Genomic DNA, 17601 nt, shown 5'->3' with positions numbered 1-17601 from the left:
CGCCCTAGTCCCTATTTTTCAAGTAGGTTATCGTAACTAGAATTGCTTATACTCCAGAGTGCCCTATATCTGTTGTTGTGCCCCATGTATTTATACATGCACATTCTTTGGAAGTGTATATATACATATGCAGGCATGGCATCACGCTAATCTGCTGCAGACCGGGGAGAGGGCCCATCACGTGCTTCTGGACGTCCTGAGATGATGAGGTTATGGCTATGCGCAATTGTCATGGCAACCCGCTGAATGTGGAAAAGTCTCCCCGGTCTGCAAAAGCAGAGCGGAGACACGTCATAAGCAAGACAGGGTGAAACCCTGTCACTTGTACAAAATATAATGCATCATGTCAATGGTGGGTATAAAATCACTGGCACATAACTTAACTATTGTCTTTAGACAAAATTATTCTCACACCCCTATAGTCCAATATAGTGCTCCTGAATGTCCCAAACGAGCAAGAGGAACATTGCCATTTCCATAATGAAATAAATAACAGATGAACACCCACATGAAACATGTAAACATGAAGAGACGCAAAAATACAACATATGTAGTACAACCCCTACCAGGAACTCTATACGGGCATATTGCAAATACTATGATTTTAACATATTCCAATTGATTTTTTCGTTAAGTCCCAATGGGGCAATAGTGCCCAGTTGGTGGATCCATCTTGTCTCTTGGAAAAGTAGTTTCCCTGCTCTGTCTCCGCCCCGGAGGGACACCGGGACATGGTCGATGACCATATGGCGAAGGGAAGCTAACGTATGACCCTTTTGCAAAAAATAACGTGCCACCGGCTGGTCCGAGGACCCTTTTGTCAATGCTGATTTAATTGAGGACCGGTGTACAGCCATCCTTTCTCTCACTGTACGTGTGGTTTCTCCCACGTAATAGAGACCACATGGGCATATGATAATATAGATCACAAACTATGATAAACACTTTAAGATGTACTTAATTTTGAACCGTCTGTCACTATGAGGATGTTTAAACAAATCGCCACTTGATCATGTGGGAACATGTGGTACAGTGGAGACATTTGTAACAAATGGTGGTTTTATGAATAAAAGAAGAAGTCTTGGATGGTTGTTGTTGAACCAAATTGGTGATGTCTGTGCGAACTACCAAGTCACGTATGCTTCGACCCCTGGTGTAACATGGCATGGGCACTTTATCTTTAAAGCACTGAAGATCCTTGTCCGTTTTTATAATGGGCCACAGTGCCTTAGTGGCTCTTTGAACCACCGGACTCCATTTTCCATGGAATGACATTTCTCTTATTTCTAACTGTCGGACATAGTAGTGATTCTCGTGGTATTTTTAATACCTCTTCTTTGGCTTTATACAAGGAGTGCAAATCATATCCCCTCACCAAAAATTTATCGATGATTTTATCGATTTCTAGTGCAGATTGTTTTGCATCACTGGTAATGCGGGCTACCCTCATCATTTGAGATTTGGGTAATCCATATTATCAAATTCACGTTTCAATATGACCAGTTTACATTAAACTATCTGGATGTACAAGTGTCCATTACCAACGGCAATATTGTCACTGGAGTGTTTTGTAAACCTACCGACAAGAACACTTTACTTTTGGCTAGCAGCCATCACCCCAAACCCCTTAAATATGGATTACCCAAAGTATTTTTTGAGCAGTCTGTTACTAATTATGTATGTTTTATTAAAGTTAGAGGTCCCTCATAGTTTTTTAGCACTATTTTATCTGGATTCTCCTTCTCTTTCTGTGTTATGTAATAGCAATATTCAGTATACAGTAGTTTATCTTAAGCTCTATACAATCCATATGATTATTATTAAAATCATTATTATCTCTAGAATGCTGTTTGTATAATATAAACTTGCCATGATTCTGATACCCACTGTTGGAAAATACCAACATTTGAAAATACGAGTAGATGAAAAGTTTTTCTAAAAAAACACAAATTCCTTATTAACCTATTCATATGAATAGTTCCTCAGTTTAAAAAGTGAATGAGGTGAACAACAGGTTCAAATAATCTCCCTGATTGACAGAAGGAGTGTGTATAAAAAGACAGGAGTTTCTGAGGGGGAGTACTTCTGAGGAAACAGCCCCTTTTTGCCGTGGCTGAGAAACGCATCAAGCTCCACCCTCTTCAACATCACTGCCTAGGACTTGACCTTATTTAACTTCTTCAAAGACTGGACTACAGCCGCTATTATCTGGCCAGCGTGGCAGCCGATCAACGTGCTCTGGCACTTGGTGTACACCGCGGCACAGCAGCTGAAGGCTTACGCCCCACTCCAGACAGTGACCCGGAGTAAGAACTGTACCTCTGGAGTCTCCCCATGTGGTAGCGGTAAGCTGCATCTATCTAACAAGCCTTAGCCCAAAAGTCTCTTCCATGCTAATAGTGGAATTGAGCCCTATACGGAGGGTAAATACAAATAATTACCCTGGGAGTTGCTTTACATGCCGGTTATGTTGAATTACTCTGATTGATTAAAAGAATATGGAACTTCTTTCAGTCTTTCTGCTGAATTAATGTTATTCATTAAATGCGGCACATTGTTTCAATCTAAGGTTACACTGCACTCAGCTGGCTGGCCTATTACACTCAGCTGGCTGGCCTATTGACTGTTGCTAGTTTTGCAACATTGCAAATCGTTTGCTGCTGATCCGGTTCATTAATATTTTACCTCGTAACTAAATCTTTGAGAATAAGAGAGAACCAAGGAATACTTATCTCTTATCAATATATTTTTTATGACATTATGCCAAGGAATTTTTAATTGTTGGCTGTGGAACACCATTCATTAACGTTTTAACAGATGGGCATTTTTATTTAGGTCTTCAGGCGCCTGAGGCTGTTTTATTTGATGTGTATTCCAATGTACATATGCTGCATAGTACCACTACTATATTAGTGGTTATTATTTCTATTGGGTCATTTAAGTGCAGCGTATTTAATAGTGATTTCGTATATTGTGCTTTTTATTTTCTATTTTTCATCTATTGATCTTTGTATTTATATTTGTAATATTGTGATTAGGTCTATGTGACCAGCAATTCATATTGGTATATATAGTATAGTGAATTGTTGGTATCAATAAACTGTGATACTGTTAATGGTCAGCGCTCTTTCTTCTTTGTTGTATCTGTTATAACTTCAGAATTCATTCTGCTGCTTTTGTCAGCAGTCACATCATCAATAAATACAAGGGAACCAGTTCCATTGGCAGCCATACATGCCCACGCCATGACACTACCACCACCATGCTTCACTGATGAGGTGGTATGTTTTGGATCATGAGCAGTTCCTTTCCTTCTCCATACTCTTCTCTTCCCATCACTCTGGTACAAGTTGATATTTGTCTCATCTGTCCACAGGATGTTGTTCCAGAACTGTAATGGCTTTTTTAGATGTTGTTTGGTAAACTCTAATCTGGTCTTCCTGTTTTTGTGGCTCACCAATGGTTTACATCTTGTGGTGAACCCTCTATATTCACTCTTGTGAAGTCTTCTCTTGATTGTTGACTTTGACACATATACACCTACCTCCTGGAGAGTGTTCTTGGCCAACTGTTGTGAAGGGGTTTTTCTTCATCAGGGAAATAATTCTTCTGTCATCCACCACAGTTTTTTTCCGTGGTCTTCCGGGTCTTTTGGTGTTGCTGAGCTCTCCGGTGCGTTCTTTCTTTTTAAGAATGTTCCAAACAGTTGATTTGGCCACACCTAATGTTTTTGCTATCTCTCTGATCGGTTTGTTTTGATTTTTCAGCCTAATTCCCACTACGGCCCTAACTGTGTGGAGTTTGTATATTCTCCCTGATGTGAATGGTAAGATATTCTCTGTAAAAGCGCTGTGGAATATGTGTGCGCTATATAAATAACTGGTAATAATAATGATGGCTTGCGTCACTGATAGTGACAGCTCTTTCGATCTCATATTGAGAGTTGACAGCAACTGATTCCAAATGCAAATGTCACACCTAGAATCAACTCCAGACCTTTTACCTGCTTAATTGATAATGAAATAACGAGGGAATAGCCCACACCTGTCCATGAAATAGCTTTTGAGTTGATAGTCCAATTACTTTTGGCCCCTTAAAAAGTGTGAGGCACATATAGAAACCGTTGTAATTCCTACACCGTTCACCTGATTTGGATGTAATTACCCTCAAATTAAATCTGAAAGTCTGCAGTTAAAGCACATCTCCTTTGTTTCATTTCAATGCCATTGTGGTGGTGAATAGAGGCCAAAATATGAAAATTCTGTCAATGTCCCAATATTTATGCCCCTGACTGTATATTGATTGTATTAAGCTGGTCACTCAAATTGCCACTAGCTATTTATTTGTTGTTTTTTTGTATTGCAGCCGATTGATCTCAGCAAGTGCAATGTATTTGTTCATATTTTTCAATTAAATGAGGAAGGACCAAGTGCAGAGAATTTGGAAGAAGGGAATGAGGAGATTGTAGCAGCTAACCACTGGCTTCTGCCTGCAGGTGAGTCATTTATTTTTTATAAACTCTTCCTAATTCAAGTTAAATGTCACAATTTATACCTAAGTGGGATGCACGTAGGGCTCAAGTTAAGAATATCATATATGTTCATATAAATGACCAATCTATACTTACCATTTCTTCTTCAGGTTCCATAGGGTCCACAGGAATTACCTTGGGATATATAGTTGGATAGCATCCAATGCACCAAACAGCTACAGCTTTGGAGCTCCGAGCATGCAGTGGTCCTCCTCAATATATAACCCAGCCCCAGCCACAGGCATTCAGTTTTTTTGTTTGGTGCATGGCAAGAGCACCTGTTATAACAGCGGGACTGCTGGGCAGTCCTAAGCTATTTTTCTTTTGTGTTACCTTAAGTTTATGAAACTTCAGAGATTAGCATTATTAGTGCCAGTAATGACACTCTACTGCGGCACCATCTACCTCCTCCGATGCAGATACACTAATCCGCTTTATGAACTGAGTTTTTTTTGGCAGGCCTCAGCATGGATTAAGCTAGCGGCCTAAAGACGCTGAGGTCTGGGACTGCGGTCGGGTAACAGAGATGGCAGGTAAGGATTTCTCTCAGGCAATCATGCGCAAAGCAGTCCCTTGCCTCTGGTGTTGAGATGCATCAGAGGCCGCTGCAGGTGAAAGACGCTCTGCGATTCCTCACTTAAGGCGGCCGGGGCCATATCGTCTGTTGTCGGGGACGGGTGGTAAGACGCACTAGAGCGCACTAGTCAACGTCTTATTACCTTGTAGTGCAGCGTACCCGGCCGTCAAAAACGTAGCTAAGGGAAAACAGGCGCTCCTCCGCACCAGACACACACTTCCTGGAAGTCCCTGCGTCTGGTTTACTATTTACCACCTCGTGTGTGAGACGCTTGCAGGTCACCGTTTATCCGTGCACTACTACAGTGGTCTCAGAGGTTTGGTCTGTCTCCCTATATACCTCTCCTTCAGGGATTGACATATAGCGCACTCTATATCCTACCACTACTCCCTCGGGGCTGGTCAGTTGATTAAGAGTTCACATTGCTTTAGCAAATGTGCGTATTTATGCATTTTATGCGACCTAAACGCTAGCTGCTGTGTGTACACTGTCTGTTTGCCAAAACTGTCAGTTATATTATCAGTGTGTTTCTCCTCATCACTCTGAAGGTGTGTGGGGTGTTTCATGAAAGTCACATTGCATTTATACTGTATACCTTATACCATTTTATACATTTTGTAGATGTCTAACGGTACAGGTAAGAAGAGCATTTAAGTCCTGCGCTGCTGGCTTGTCTGAGCAGGTTGTTAACTAGGATATATTGTGTAGTACTGTTGTAATGGCTACTTTTATGTCTCTGGTACACCTGCACCAGCACTAAAGCCACCTGTGTGGCCGCTTGGCTTGGTCTCAGATTTTGTCGCACTTCGTGAACAAAAGCCGCAGAAGCATGGGCTTCGGCTGCAGTGCCTCATGTTACGAGGTGTTCACAGCATTTGTGTTCTTCTATGTATATGCCCCACATGAATTCCTGTTGGGTTTATTCTACTGCTCACTCTAGTCAGAGTATGCCGCTGTCTATAGCCTCTCCGCGGGCAGTTAGGTTAGCAGCGGGGGAGCAGGGGCATAGGGTTCGTCACCCATGACCTTTAGAGTCTGACTCTGCCTCCTCATCAGGCTCCGGTACGGGGAGTAAATGGGTCTGTCTCTGTGAAAGAAAACTTAGGGCCTGATTCAGACCCACTCGCGAGCGGCTGTACGCTCGCAAGTGGGTCGATGGTCTGCACTGAGCATGCGCACGACGGAGGGAGCTCCGTCGTGCGCATGCGCCAGACACGACGAGCGAAGGACTTTCCTTCGCTCGTTGTGTCCGATCAAAGGGGGCGTGCTGTCAATGTTGATGGACAGCACGCCCCCTTTGGTGGGCGTGCCGGGGGCGTGCCTCCCTGACGGGGGCGTTCCCACGGGAACGCCTCCCGTCAGAAGCCGGCCCACTGACATCACTAGTGATGTCAGTGGGAGTGATTTTGGCTCTGATAGAGCCAAAATCACTCCGGAGCTTGCGGTTGAAAACCTCAACCGCAGGCTCCGGCTCGCAATTTCGATGGTCGCGATGGTCACGACCATCGCGGCCATCAAAATGAACGCTCGTATAGCCTGTGGGTGGTGACCCACAGCTATACGAGCGTCCAGGAGGACGCTCCATGAAAAAGGAGCCCGGCCCTCATGCAGAGCGTGCGCTCTGCTCAGAGCGTACGGCTCTGAATGAGGGCCTTAGTTCCTAGTGGATGTCCCCTCTCTGAAGGAGCAGGGGCTGTCCTCCATACAGAGGAAGAGGAGGTTTCATTGACGTCTAGGGAGCCATTCTTTAGACGTCAGAAGGTGATTAAGAATTATTGTTCTCGGCATGGGTGCTGACGAATCTCAGGTAAACCTCTCGGTACCCATGTTGTTTCACTAGGGTAACAAATGAGAGCTCCCCAAAGATGCTCATGTTGCGCAGGAGCACTATACTATCCATTCCTGCAGTATCCTCTTTATTAGAGGTTACAGATAGAAGACTTAAAGGTTTTCATTGACTAGAGCTACTACCAGACCAGTTGCGTCCAGAGCTATGGAGGATTGGACAAGGCTCTGGGATTAACCAGAGAGTAGCAGTTTTCTCTCAGTGGATGAGAGAGTAACACTGAATATGGGGGAAGCGGTTAGTTACGCTGGTTTTCTGGCTTCTAGGGTCTTGACAAGCTCAGGGCAGTCCATAAACCACTATGACTAGAGGATCTGACAGCGGACTAGGCCAAAATATCTGTGTCGTCCAAGAGGCTACTGTCTGATGTGGTGTAAGTCTGGGCTGCAGGCTTGTCTGAGCAGGTTGTTAACTAGGGTGGATTGTGTAGTACTGTTGTAATAGTTACTTCATGTCTCCGGTACACCTGCACCAGCACTAGAGCCACCTGTCTGGCCGCTTGGTCTCAGATGTTGTCGCACTTAGTGGACAAAAGCCACAGAAGCCTGGGCTCCGGCTACAGTGCCTCATGTTATGTGGTGTTCACAGCATTTGTGTCCTCCTATGTAGATGGCCCCCATGAATTGTTGTTGTGTTTATTCTACTGCTCACTCTAGTTAGAATATGCCGCTGTCTACAGCCTCTCCGCAGGCAGGTAGATCGGTAGCGGCGGGCCTCCTCCTGGATGGAGGCCGACTTTTTTTCAGTTCACTCAGGCCTGGTATCACAGATGCCTGGGGGTGAGAGCTGGCTCTCAGGGTTATGCCATCTCGTTCCGGAGGCATCCTCTTTAGAGGTTGTCGGCACGACCCTTCCTGCAGACCCTGTCAGAGCCTCGGCCTACCAGCAGTCTATTGGGGCCCTCCTGGGATCAGGAGTTACAGTCCCTGTGATGCAACAGGGAAGGGGTTATTATTGGTATTTGTTTTTGAATCAAAAAACCCAATGGGTCACACTTCCCTATACTGAATCTAAGGTAACAGATTCATCAAGGTGTCCAAATTCCACTCTACGGTCAATTGGACTAGCAATGGAGCCTGGTGACTTTATGGTCTCATTGGATATACAGGATGCATATCGGTATCTCCTGATTGCAAGATCCCACCAAGCCTTTCTCAGGTTGGCAGTAGATCAGCAACATTACCAAGTTCAGGCTCTACTCTTCGGTCTAGTCACAGCCCTTCGGGTGTTTACCAAGATAATGGCAGTCATGACAGCTCATTTCAGAGGAGTCCGAATACTGCCATATCTAGACGACCTCCTGATATTTGCACAATCTCGGGAGAGGTTACAATGGCATCTACGGATGACAATTGCCTGTTTACAGGAGCACGGCTGGGTAGTCAATTGGGAAATTAGTCGTCACTTTCTCCAACTCAGCAGAGGGTGTACTTGGGGGCACTGCTGTCCTCTCTTGTGACAGAGGATTCGTCTACCAGAGGACAAGATTGTAGCACTACAGACTCGTGTGCACAATCTACCTTGCAAGCAAACTGTGTTGGTTCACTTGACTATGCAGATGCTGGGCTCTAAGGTAACCATATTCGACATGGTGACTTGTGCCCCGTCCCACTCCAGGTCCCTGCAGCTGTGGATCCTGGACCAATGGGATGGTCAGTATCATCGGATAAAATCCCAGATGGGTTGCATCTCACCATTGGTTCGCCTCTCCCTAGCCTGGTTGCTGGAGACCACTCATTTGAACAAGGGTCATCCACTATGGATCCCTGAGTGGATACTCTTCACCACAGATGCAGGTCTGCGAGCATGGGGAGCAGTGACAGGTCATCGCACCTTTCAAGGCGATACAGGAAAGTCATCTGCCAATAAATATATTGGAACTTCGGGCAGTGCTCAAGGCACTCATACTGGACAGGGTCAGGCCTGTCCAGGTTCAGTCCGACAGGGCGACAGCAGTGGCCTACATGATCAAGGAGGCACACGAAGTCCGGCAGCCATGGAAGAAGTGGCAAGGATTCTGCTGTGGGCAGAATACATCTTCCAGTGGTCTCTGCAATATTCTTCCCAGGTGTCCTCAACTGGGAAGCAGACTTCCTAGGTCGCCAGGACATTCATATGGTAGAATGGGCTCTTCATCCGGAGGTGTGTCAACTCCTGGGGACAGGTGGGGGATACCAGCCGTAGACCTCTTGGCATCACGTCAAACAACATGGTCCCCAGGTATGGGGACAAGGGACCCCTCAGTCCCCTTTGTGGACGCTCTGGTGGTGAGATGGAACTTCAGGTTGACATACTTGTTTCCTACAAATCTCACTCCTCTCAAGAATCGTTAGAAAATTCAAGCAGGAGGGTGGCAGGATCATACTAATAGCCCCTGCCTGGGCCAGGTGGCATTGGTTCTTAGATCCGACTCGTCTATCTGTAGACGGACCATTTCCACTGCCTCTACGGCAGGTTCTGCTTATTCAGGGTCCCGGCCTATAACAGTTTACCTCGGCTGGCTTTGACGGTATGTCTTTTGAGTCTTCCGTCTTAAAGGCCAAGGGGTTTTCTCCTTCAGTGATAAAGATGATGCTGAGAGCAAGGAAGCCTGCTTCTGTTCGCATCTATCAGAGGGTTTGGCAGTAATTTTTTTCTTTGGTGTTCGCATAGGAAATATGACCTAAGATGTTCAAGGTATCAAGGATACTTGGTTTTTCCAGGCTGAATTAAACTTAGGTCTTCGCCTGGCTACCTTGAGAGTCCAAGTTTCAGCTTTGACTGTTTTGGTTTCAGCGCAAGATGCTCCTCTGCCAGATGTTAGAACATTCTTACAGGGGGTTCTGTGATTGCAACCTCCATTCCTCCCACCGGTGGCATCGTGGGATTTGTCTTTGGTTCTCAAGGCACTGCAGTCACATCCCTTTGAACCCTTGGATAAGGTGGACTTGAGATGGCTGACGGCAAAGACTTTTTTTTTTCCTGCCGATGTCTTTAGCTCGCAGAGTGTCTGACTTGGCAGCACTGTCATGTCGCACTCCATATTTGGTGTTTCATCAAAATAGAGCTGTCCTCCGTATCAAGGCGGGCTACCTCCCAAAGGTTGTTTCCTGTTTTCATATAAATGAGGATATTGTAGTCCCAGCCTTTAAGTTCAGACCTGTCTACAGGTGAAGCTTCCCTGGATGTGGATCGAGCTCTTCGTATCTACGGGGAGCAGACCAGCTCCATCAGGGAATCAGACTCTCTCTTTGTTATATGGTTTGCACAAAAGAGGTTGGCCAGCGAGCAAACAGACTTGGCTCACTGGCTCTGTAAGGCCATTTCTCAGGCTTATACACAGGCTGAACCCCCTGTTCCTAACAAGGGGACAGCACATTCCATTCGGTCCATGGGACCATTGTGGGCGGTAAGACAGGGCGCCTCTGCTGAATAGCTCCACAAGGCATCCACTTGGTCTTCCATTAATATGTTATCAAATGTATGCTTCTGATACCTATGCCTCCCAGGATGCTTCCTTTGGGTTGGCGGATTCTCCTATCTGCTCAGGAGCGTTCCCCACCTTAAAGGAACTGCTTTAGGACGTCCCAAGGTAATTCCTGTGGATCCTATGGAACCCGAAGAAGAAATACAGAATTATGGTATAACATACCTTTTTGATTCTTTTTCTTCAAGGTCCATAGGGTCCACAGGGCGCCCACCCTGACGCACCTGGCCTCAGATGAGATCTGTTCCTAGGCTTTTTTTTAATCACAGATTCCCTCTTCGCTTGTTGAGTGTTTCCTGTGTACATGACACTTTTTTCTCCACTCTGTCTCTTTCCGCAAGGCTTGGTTACGAACTGAATGCCTGTGGCTGGGGGCGGGGTGTATGGGGAGGAGGACCAGTGCATGCTGGGAGCTCCAAAGCTGTAGCTGTTTGGTGCATTGGATGCTATCCAATTATATATCCCAAGGTAATTCCTGTGGACTCTATGGACCTTGAAGAAAAAGAATTATCAAAAGGTATGTTATACCATAATTCTGTATTTTCTTTACCAGTAATTTAATTACAAGCTCCTGACATTATATTTCTATTAAATACACAAAGGACCTAAACACATGGCAATATGTTTTATACATATCTTTAAATTATTTAAAAAGTACTATTGCTTTCACAAAAATATCCTACCTTGACCACCGAGTTGTTGCATAGCAAACTTAATGTCAGCATACATAATCTGAGACTATTGAGTAGAGTCATTTTCGAAAATGCGACTCGACACACACAAAATAGTACATACTTAATAGAACAATACTTCAAGCATATATAGTAGGACAAACGGCAAAGTAACTTATTTGTGATTTTGTTTAGTACAGACTTTACGGATACTTATACTGTGGTTTGGCAAGCTACATAACACGTGGTATTTTATTGTACGTTTTTATCATGTACACATCAAATTTTATTATCCATGCAATGTTGGTAGCATATTTAATGTAGGGTCTCCTATATTACTTTCCTAGTTTTTTTAATTACATCCATTTTGTTCCACTGCTTACACGGAGCACATAAAACTCCATCTATATTTCTCTTCCCGTCTTCCTTTTCACTGTAACCACTCTTTCCGCCATCATCCCATTTAGCCACATCACCATATTGACATTCATATTATATTTTTATCACGATAGTCTCCCGTTTATATCACGATACTGTACACTGATTTAGTTTGGGTTGGTACCATTACCAAGCAACCCTCTTTCCTTTGCCTTATTATAATGCAAACCGGATCTTTACTATTCTGCCCCCGTCTCCATGACTATGGGTCTTACTCTAGTCACACCCAGGAAGCTGAGGCTAACTGCTTGTTACTCTAATGGCAGATTACTAACCACGGAGTGGACCAACTTTACAATGGTTTCTGCCTCGGTTGCCATGGCCACATCACCTGCACCCATTTCCTTTGCCACAGATTAGCATCATACCACACCTGACTTGCAGTAGCCAACTGGCTGTCATTCAGACAGCAGCTCTACTATCTTTGCTTCCCTGCACTGCAGTTCTGATCTTATTAAGGTCAACAAAGTCCCTTCTTTATAATAAAGGAACAATCTAATACTTTTGAAATGTATTAACACATGTTCCATTTGCACCCATGCTCTAATCTCCCATTAAATAAATGTTTCCTTTGGTCATGCACCAATCTCTTTATTTTTTTTTCTCCCTTAGGCCCCTATTTACTACAATCTACATTTCAAATGCGGATTGTAGTGTGATAATTTTATTTAAATTCACATTGCAAATTTAGGAATCATCACTAGAATGTATCAACATTCTTAAGCAGGGACAGAACTTAAGAGAAAATTCTGTCCCTGCCAATCATCATCGCACAATTCTCAATGTGTTTTTCGCAAATACAGTGAGTGCTTCCGCGCATGATACGGCTAGCGCTAGATTTCCATGTTAATATAGCATTTATTTGCAATCATCTAAATGTCCTGAATTATTCAATTAACCACTTAACTGACTAATTCTTTTTCCAAACACTGCTCCAAAATTGTCTGTTTCTTTTATGATTGAATTAGGTCAAGAACATCATTTTAAACTTATCCATCACTATTTTATTTGAAACATTTTTTTTTTTTAAAACACAGTATACAATAAAAATAGCAATTTTTATGTTCTACTGTAGTGATGGCCATTGACAGCTGTACCATCGATGGTTCAACCATCGTTAGAAGCCATCAATTGTGTAGCGATCTGTGTAGACCACAACTGCCGATGTTTCCTAAACATCGATCGAAGGTTGCCATTGATGGTGCAACATTGATGGCCACCAGCAATGGCAAACCACTTGTGTGTCAGTGAATAATAATAAAAAAAAAAATAAAATATATATATATATATATATATATATATATATGCCCTTATAAAAACTGGCATCATTGGGGAGGAGGATGAGCTGAGGCCGGGTGGAGGGTGCTAGACTTCCTGGGTACATGGAAGCAGCTGCCAAAGCCGCGGCTGCTGCTTTCTGTACATAACAGTGATCACTGTAGTTCCGGAGCCGCGGCGCGGGTGGGTGTCCCGCTGGCAGCCCGGATACATACCAGCAGCGGCAGCTACCAGAGCCGCCGCTAGTGCTTTTTACTGGAGGAGGTGGAGCTAGCTTCCCGATCACTGCTGGCCACAGTGATCAGGTTACAGCTGCCTCTACATGAGCCGCGGCTGCTGCTTCTATGGGAGTGGGGTTGCTGACAGTGCCAGATCACTGTGGCCAGCAGTGATCGGGACACGCTGGAGACAGCCATGCTTGCAGAGGGACCAGATGGTCCCTCTGATGTAGGCGTCTGCGGGAAGATTAGCTTACTACAGCCGCCTATAGGGTATTTCTGACTGGTCATATCAGATACGACCATGTCAGGGAAAGCCCAGCCTGGTGTGGTCGTATCTGATACAACCGTGCCAGGCAAGTGGTTAACTATTGAGCCTATACTCCAATCAGCCATAACATTAAGACCACTGACAGATGAAGTGCATAACATTGATTATCTTGTTACAATGTTACCTGTAAAGTGGCGGGATATATTAGGTAACAAGTGAACAGTCAGTTCTTGAAGTTGATGTGTTGGAAGCAGGATAAATGGGCAAGCATAAGTATCAGAGCAACAAGGGCCAAATTGTGATGGCTAAAAGACTGGGTCAGAGCATCTCCTAAACGTCAGGTCTTGTGGGGTGTTCCCAGTATTCAGTGGCCCAAGGAAGGACAACCGGTGAACCAGCGACAGGGTCATGGGCACTCGTCTCATTAATGGAGCAAAGGCTAGCCCATCTGGTCTGAACCCACAGAAGAGCTACTGTAGCGCAAATTGCTGAAAATGCTAATACTGGCCGTCAGGGTCCCCAGTAGATATCCATTGGTTTTCTAGGTCAGAGCTTATGACTATCACCTTGACTGATACTACATTAGTGTCAGGACTGTGGTAATCCAGATTCCCAAATCCTGATGTAGTGATGGCGCTGCAGAATATTATGCCCCTTATTCCAAACACCTCTCTACTGCCACCACTCATGGTAAATACACAAATGGGCCACAAGTCCGCTAGCACTATCGCAATTGAGCAGGGTTGGCGACACAAACCACCAATAGACTAATAAAGGAACACTTTATTTACAAAAGAAAGTACAATGCTTAGTTACAGAAATGGTATGAGTAAAATTGGTTACAGAACACTTGTTAAAATTTCAAAATAAAAGGGAGAAACTTACACAGAATCACATGCGGCTTATTCTGGCTGGCGGGCATGGCAGGAAATGCACCTCAAGGCTTCAACTCAAATTGATCTCCCATATTCAGGTCATGACCAAAGGCTTGATTCTGAGTTGAGAATAAAGGAAGAAAGAGCAAGTAACTGCATCCAAGTAAAACCATGCTGCACTGCAGTTGGGGCAAATTTAAAATGTACAGAGAGCTTTAGATTTGAGAGTTGTGTCCAAAATGAAATCCAAGTTGCAGTGTAAAAATAAAGCTGTCCAGCATTTGTGGGCTACATGCAACAGCAGCCAGTATTTACCACACATGCAAAACAAAAGTATTTGCACCTCTTGCATTGCTACTCGGTTTGTCCAGGTGTTCAGCTACATGCTCTTCCTTTATTCCCAACTCATATCAGGCACTAAGTCACCGATGACTGGCTTGCTTGATTTTTAACCCAGGATTCATACGAGGACTGCCCACATTTTTTAACCTAAGTACAAGTAACTGTACATAATTTCTCTTGTGTAATAACTACATGAAATATGGTATGTTCACATTAATATCTATTATGTAAGCTATTAAATTAATGTGATCACGACTGCTCTACGATGTGTGATTGTTATATATTGTATTTCTTCTAAACCATAAGTCTTAGTGACTCTCAAATCACACCAGTCCAGTGTACATACTTCAGGCATTTTTCTATGATTTTTGGAAGCCCCTAGCAGTTATAGAAATATACATTTTACATCAAAAACAGATAAAATGTATTGATGACTTTTGATTCCTGTTTGTGACCAGATTGCTGTTTGAATGACCCCCATTGTTTTAGGAGATGGCTAGGCAGCCTTACGTTATCTTTAGGTAGGCTTAGATAAAGACTGTATGTTTACCAATCTCCAGTACTTGGGGCACCTTGATCTGCACAGGTAATTGCTAATTCTGCTTACAGGATATCCTCAGTGATATACATACTAATTTAAACTACACATGCCACTCTCTCAGGCTTCTTGGAATTAACATTCTATTGATCTGTGCATTCAGATTACCTGCCCTCCATGATCATGCTTTCTTCTTCAGGGTCCATAGGCTCCACAGGGAGACGTGGGGGTGTAGGTGATGGAACTGTTCCGGGCACCACACAGTTAAAGCTACCAGCTCCCAGGATGCATCGGGTCCAAACTCCCTATACCCCACCCACAAGCCAGAGGCACCTCAGTTTCGTTGGTGCGCGGCCAGAGTCGGCTCACCGTTACGCAGGGGGTTGCTTAGGCAGCCCTTAAGCTTATTATTTTAGTTTTACTTTTTCTTCATCTTGAGCGCGCAGCAGCAGACTGTCCGAGGGACATCTGCGCTGCTGCTCCGCCACCCCTCCAGGCTGCAACGCCAGTACCGATCTGGGGATCTCGGCGGGCATTCCGGGGGTCAACTTTAGTCGGGTCCTCCGGAGGGGACCCAGACTGCAACCGGACTTTAGGGGACATGTAAGGCGGGACCACCATGGGGATTTTGATGCGGGAATCCAGCGTCCCAGGGGTTAATAATCGGCCAGGGGAGACAGCGTCCCTGTTTAAGCTGCTCCTCAGCTCAGGGCGCCTTTCCTCTGAGGTCTGGCTTCTGAGCTGTTCTCCTCCTCCGGCCACGCCCCCTCTGAGGTCTCCGGCTGCCATTTTCTTAACTGTGCAGTCGCATCTCTCCCAGGACAACACGTGGTCCGGTCCCCCTACATACCTCTCCCCAGGGTCAGCCTATGTAGCACTATTTCCTACCAGACACTGAGTCTGTGTAGTTGAGTGTAGTGGCAATTTGCAGTAATTCCTGCATTGTATGTGACTTGTGCTAGGGCTGCCTGTCTGTGTCTCTTTTCTCTGTCAGCATATGTCTATACCCTATTTCTAATTAATGCCCTAATACAGGTGATGTTGGGTGGTTCACAGTGTTCACAAATACGCGCTATAGCGCGTATTTTACCCACTAATGAGGACCGGGCACTCACTTTTTCAGAATGGGCAAGTCCCCGGGGACGCGCTCCGCTGCCGGCCACTCCCCGGCTCCTGGTTACATGATTTATGTCTCCCCTGGCCCGGCTGCAAGGGAGACAACAAAACTGAAGTGGAGCCAGCCCTTACACACCCCTAGATGCTGCAGCAGCAGCTCACGCAGCGATGCCAGCGTGACTCTGAGTGGACTGCCCCGGCGTTAAGAATACTGCTGGCTGCCTCCCCTCCCCGGCATGAAGAACACTGTGGGCTGCCTCCCTTCCCCAGCATGAAGAACACTGCAGTCCGCCGGTGCCTTCCCTCCCCGGCATGAAGAACACTGCAGGCCGCCTCCCCTCCTTGGCGCGAAGAACACTGCGGACCGCCTCCCCGCCCCGGCGTGAAGACTGCGACCTGGCCACCGGCTTGAAAATGACACCCGGCACCCTAAAGCAGGTAGTGTTGCGGGTGGGCTTGGTGTGGTGCGGGGGGGGAGGGGAATAACAGATGCACCGCTGTCCAGGTAGAAGTGCATGCCATGCAGACACGAGGCCCGCTCCTCTCCCCCTCATCCTGTCTGCAGCTCCTCTCTCCCTCTGATACCCAGTGGCACCCAGCTCCTTCTCTAGTACCTGCCTACCCCTCCACCTGTCTGCAGCTCCTCTCCCCCTGTAATACCCAGTGACACTCAGCCCCTTCTCTTGTCCCTGCCTGCCCTTCCACCTGTTTGCAGCTCCTCTCCCCCTCTAATACCCAGTGGCACCCTGCCTCTTCTCTTGTCCCTGCCTACTCCTCCAAGTGAGGGCATAATAGCGGTTCCCTGCCCACAGTTCACTAAAAAAAGAAACTTGTCCCCTCGCAGGCTCGCTACGCTCACCACAATATTATATTCAACGTCTATGCCCACTCGGATGGTAGGGAATGACGTTGAACAGTAGCTGATGACGTCGGTACAGAAACTGAAGGGGATCTAGCTTTAACCAAATAGAAGCCTGTGGCGAGCGAAGTGAGTCCGTGAGGGTACAAATCTCTACTATCGGTGGCCAGATAATCCAGCTGAGACAATATATCAGCGCTGTGAGGGCCTGTAACTGCACTTCCACCCTCACTCCATGCTCATCTTGCAGACCCCTCCTGTGTCACAGCAGGCTGTCCTTCCCACTCTGGGATTACCACAGGGTATACCTCCACCATGGGTGGATGTTTTCTCTACTTCAGTGCAGAGTCTGGCTGCTTCCTCTACGACCATTCAGATCATGTTGCAGAATGAGAGACCTGTACGGCCAGCTAAGCGTCCTGTAGTGTCATCTCAATCCACTCAGCTATCAGAGTCTGGGATGTCATCTGATGATGGAGAAGTAGCTGACACCTCTAACCCAGACTCCCCTTTGCAAGAGGTGGAGAATAAATCTAAGATTAATATCCCTGCCTTGGTGCGTGCAGTCAGATCAG

The 17601-nt window shown here is 45.6% G+C and overlaps 1 protein-coding gene across 5 annotated transcripts in view; it reads left to right on the top strand.

Moving 5' to 3' along the window:
- Window positions 1-17601, top strand: part of TRIP13 (thyroid hormone receptor interactor 13) — a 186248-nt gene that overhangs the window by 41659 nt on the left and 126988 nt on the right. For all 5 annotated transcript variants that reach the window (XM_088445702.1, XM_088445698.1, XM_088445697.1 and 2 more), the window contains one exon: window positions 4366-4495. In XM_088445702.1, the coding sequence (XP_088301828.1) occupies window positions 4366-4495 (130 nt within the window). The remainder of the gene's footprint in view (window positions 1-4365; window positions 4496-17601) is intronic.

Source organism: Taudactylus pleione, unplaced genomic scaffold, assembly GCF_031769625.1.
Source record: "Taudactylus pleione unplaced genomic scaffold, aTauple2 ptg000386l, whole genome shotgun sequence".
Taxonomy (NCBI): Eukaryota; Metazoa; Chordata; class Amphibia; order Anura; family Myobatrachidae; genus Taudactylus; species Taudactylus pleione.
This window is presented reverse-complemented; position numbering and strand designations above follow the sequence as displayed.